Source organism: Terrapene carolina, unplaced genomic scaffold (genome assembly GCF_002925995.2).
Source record: "Terrapene carolina triunguis isolate 2854851 unplaced genomic scaffold, T_m_triunguis-2.0 Scaffold1034, whole genome shotgun sequence".
Lineage (NCBI taxonomy): Eukaryota > Metazoa > Chordata > Testudines > Emydidae > Terrapene > Terrapene triunguis.
The window spans coordinates 5220-8535 of NW_020665385.1; the positions used below are offsets into that span (position 1 = coordinate 5220).

A 3316-nucleotide genomic window follows, 5' to 3' on the forward strand; every position below is an offset into this window, starting at 1 on the left:
GGGGGGCAGGGCTGGCAGGGGCTGTGGGTCGGGAGTGAGGGGCGCCGGCAGAGCTGGGGGGGTCCTGGCCCCGTGCTGACCCCAGTTCGTCCCCCTGCCCCCAGGTGTGGTGGGTGCGTGAGCAGCCCCTGGCCCTGTCACTGGTGCCCGAGGAGTCACAGCTGCGTCCCAGGCGCGTCCTGCCCCCACGGCGAAGGGACCATCTACAACCAGAACGTGAGGGACTCGCCCCTGGGATGGGGAAGAGGGCCATGGCATCTCGGGGGTGGGGTGGGGGATGAGGAAGGGGACCCAGGCGTCCGGGACGTCATCTCAGGTGTTGGGTGGGGGATGAGGAAGGGGACCCAGGCATCCAGGACGGCATCTTGGGGGTCGGGTGGGGTATGGGGAAGGGGACCCAGGTGTCAGGGACGGCATCTCGGGGGTGGGGGATGGGGAAGGGGACCCAGGCATCCGGGACGGCCCCACCCACACTTCCCTCCAGCTTGCTCCCCCAGTCTAACCCCCTCTACCCGCAGGTCCGGGAGGGGGGCCCCTGGGGCCCGGAGGCCTGCCCCAGCCTGGGGGGCATCGAGGGGTCCCCCCTGGTGCCCGTAGGGGTGGCCGTGCCCCTGAGCCTGGCGGCCCACAACCTGCAGCTTCTGGGGGTGAGTGCGGGGCACTGGGGGGCAGGGGGATGTTGAGGTGGGGCAGTGGGCGGAGTCAGGGGGGCAGGCTGGGCTCACTCTCTCCCCCACCCCAACAGGCCCCGTTGCCATGGTTACACTGGGCTGTTGGGGGGGGGGGGGCAGGCCTGGTCTCACTCTCCACCCCCTCCCCCGCAGGACCCGTTGCCACGGTTGCGCTGCGTGGTGGAGGTGGGGGGGGCACCCGTGTCGGTGGAGGCGTCGCTGGACGAGGAGGGAGGGGCCCAGCGGGTCCGGTGCCGCCCCCACATGTACAGCTACTCCCTTCCCCCCCCCCAGCTCCCAGCCCCCCTCTACGTCTCTGCAGGGGGCGCGGGGCGCCTGGACAACCGGGGGGACCTGCAGGGTGAGTGACCAGGCGCTGCGAGCTTCCCCGCGGCAGTGCCCTGGGGGGCAGGGGTGCTGCGAGCTTCCCTGCAGCAGTGCCCTGGGGGGCGGGGGCGCTGCGAGCTTCCCCGCGGCAGTGCCCTGTGGGGGGCGGGGCAGGGGCGCTGCGAGCTTCCCCACGGCAGTGCTCTGGGGGGGCGGGGAGCCGGCGCTGCGAGCTTCCCTGCGGCAGTGCCCTGGGGGCGGTAAGTGGCCGCTGCGAGCTTCCCCGCGGCAGTGCCCTGGGGGGCGGGGTGGGGGCGCTGTGAGCTTCCCCACGGCAGTGCCCTGCGGGGAGGGGGCGCAGTGAGCTTCAGAGTGGGGAGGGGGCTGGGACACTGCTGATCTCCTTTTCGGCCTCCCCCAGTGACCCTCTACAACTGCTCCGTGGGGCGGGCCGACTGCAGCCACTGCCTGGCAGCCCCCCCGGAGCTGGGCTGTGTCTGGTGCCCGGCCGGGGGGGGTCCCGGCTGCCGCTTCCGGGACCTCTGCCCCCCCGGCGCCGCCGAGCCCCTCTGCCCCACCCCCATCATCCAGGCGGTGAGACTGGGACGAGGGGGGGGGATATTGGGCTGGCGGGACAGTGGGTCTGATGGGGGCCCGGGGGTAATGCCAGGCTGGGGCACAGGGGGGCACGGACACTGGCCTGTGGCCATGCGGGCGGGGGGAGAAGTTGGACTGGGGGGAGAGGGCAGAGGGGCGGGCAGGGGTGAGCAGTTGGGCTGTGGGGCGAGAGCAGGGGGATGCGGGTGGGGGGAGAAGTTGGACTAGGGGGTGCCGGGCTGGGGGTAACTTTGCCTCCCCCCAGATCCAGCCCCACAGCAGCCCCCTGGAAGGGGGCGTGTCCCTCACCATCACGGGCTCCAACCTGGGCCGGCGCCTGGCGGACGTGGGGTCGGTGCGGGCGGCCGGCCGGCCCTGCACCCCCGACCCCGCCCTCTACCGCGTCTCCACACGGTAAGGGGTGCCCCCGCCCCCATGCTGCGAGCTTCCCCCAGCAGTGCCCCGTCACCCTGCCCGCCCCCACGCTGCGAGCTTCCCACAGCCCCACTTCCCACCCCCGTGCTGTGAGCTTCCCCCAGCAGTGCCCCCAGCCCCCCAGAAGTGCGCATCTTGTCGAGGTCAATGGCCTGTTGGGCCATCCAAGCCACAGAGGGTCCGTCCTGGCCCGAATAGCAGTTCCCCAAACCCTCCAGCCCGACACCTGGGCGCTGCGGACGCCGGCCCTCGGCTCCGTACGACCCTGGGAGGAACGCTTGGCCCGACAGCCCGTCTCGGGGTGCGCTCGCCCTGTGGGGGTCAGCGCCGGGTAGGTGAGATCCGCGCTGTCGAAAGAAGCGACCGCCCCCTGCCTGGCACTGACACCGGCCTGGGGCGGCCAGGGGGCTTTTGACACTACCAGTCTCCTAATTGGGCACATGGTGATGTCACCGCAGCCGAACGGGACAATGATGTTCAGCAGATTACGAGTTTGCAAATGATACGTCACAAGGCAAACACTACACAACACGTGTTGTCACCATGTAAAAGTGGGGAACGTGGGGCGCAGGGTGTCACATTGGGGTACGGGGTATCAGGCTTCCCCCCAACAACATTCCCCAGCACTGCGAGCTTCTCCACAGCAGTGCCCCCAGCTGGCTCTGTCCCAGCGCTGCGAGCTTCCCCACAGCAGTGCCCATTCTCCCCCCCACAGGATCGTGTGCCGGGTCTCTCTAGGGCAGAGGGGCGTCTCTGGCCCCGTTGAGGTCACCGTGGGGAACCGGCCCCCCGGCATCTCTGCCGACCACTTCACCTACCAGGTCAGCGCGGGCTGGGACCGGGGGTGCTGGGGGTGCTGGACTCATGATGTGAGGGGTGGGCAGACCCGGGGGGGGGCAGGAGTCCTCTCTCTGCTGCTGCTGCGAACTTCACCTAGCAGTGTCCCCAACCAGGCTTATCCCAGCGCTGCGAGCTTCCCCCTAGCAGTGCCCCAGCTGGGTCTGTCCCAGCGCTGTGAGCTTCCCCCCAGCAGTGCCCCAGCTGGGTCTGTCCCAGCGCTGCGAGCTTCCCCCCAGCAGTGCCCTTTCTCCTGTAATGGGTTCCCTCCCCCCGCCAGGACCCCGCCCTGCGGGAGCTGCACCCCAGGATGGGCCCCATGGCAGGGGGCACCCGACTGACCATCCTAGGGGAGGAGCTGCTGACGGGCGACCAGATCGCAGCCTTCGTGGGAGAGCTGCCCTGTACCATGTGAGCCCCCCCACCCCCCGGCTCGCCCCCCGCTCCCC

The 3316-nt window shown here is 70.9% G+C and overlaps 1 protein-coding gene across 1 annotated transcript in view; it reads left to right on the plus strand.

Annotated features, from left to right (window-relative positions):
- LOC112120598 (plexin-B3-like) overlaps window positions 1-3282 on the plus strand; it is a gene marked incomplete at its 5' end in the record, with an annotated part of 4856 nt that extends 1574 nt beyond the window's left edge. The window contains 7 exons of the mRNA XM_026661358.2: window positions 105-216; window positions 519-647; window positions 825-1032; window positions 1420-1592; window positions 1861-2009; window positions 2746-2851; window positions 3148-3282. Coding sequence (XP_026517143.1) covers window positions 105-216; window positions 519-647; window positions 825-1032; window positions 1420-1592; window positions 1861-2009; window positions 2746-2851; window positions 3148-3282 — 1012 coding nt within the window. The remainder of the gene's footprint in view (window positions 1-104; window positions 217-518; window positions 648-824; window positions 1033-1419; window positions 1593-1860; window positions 2010-2745; window positions 2852-3147) is intronic.
- Between the last annotated feature and the right edge of the window lie 34 nt (window positions 3283-3316).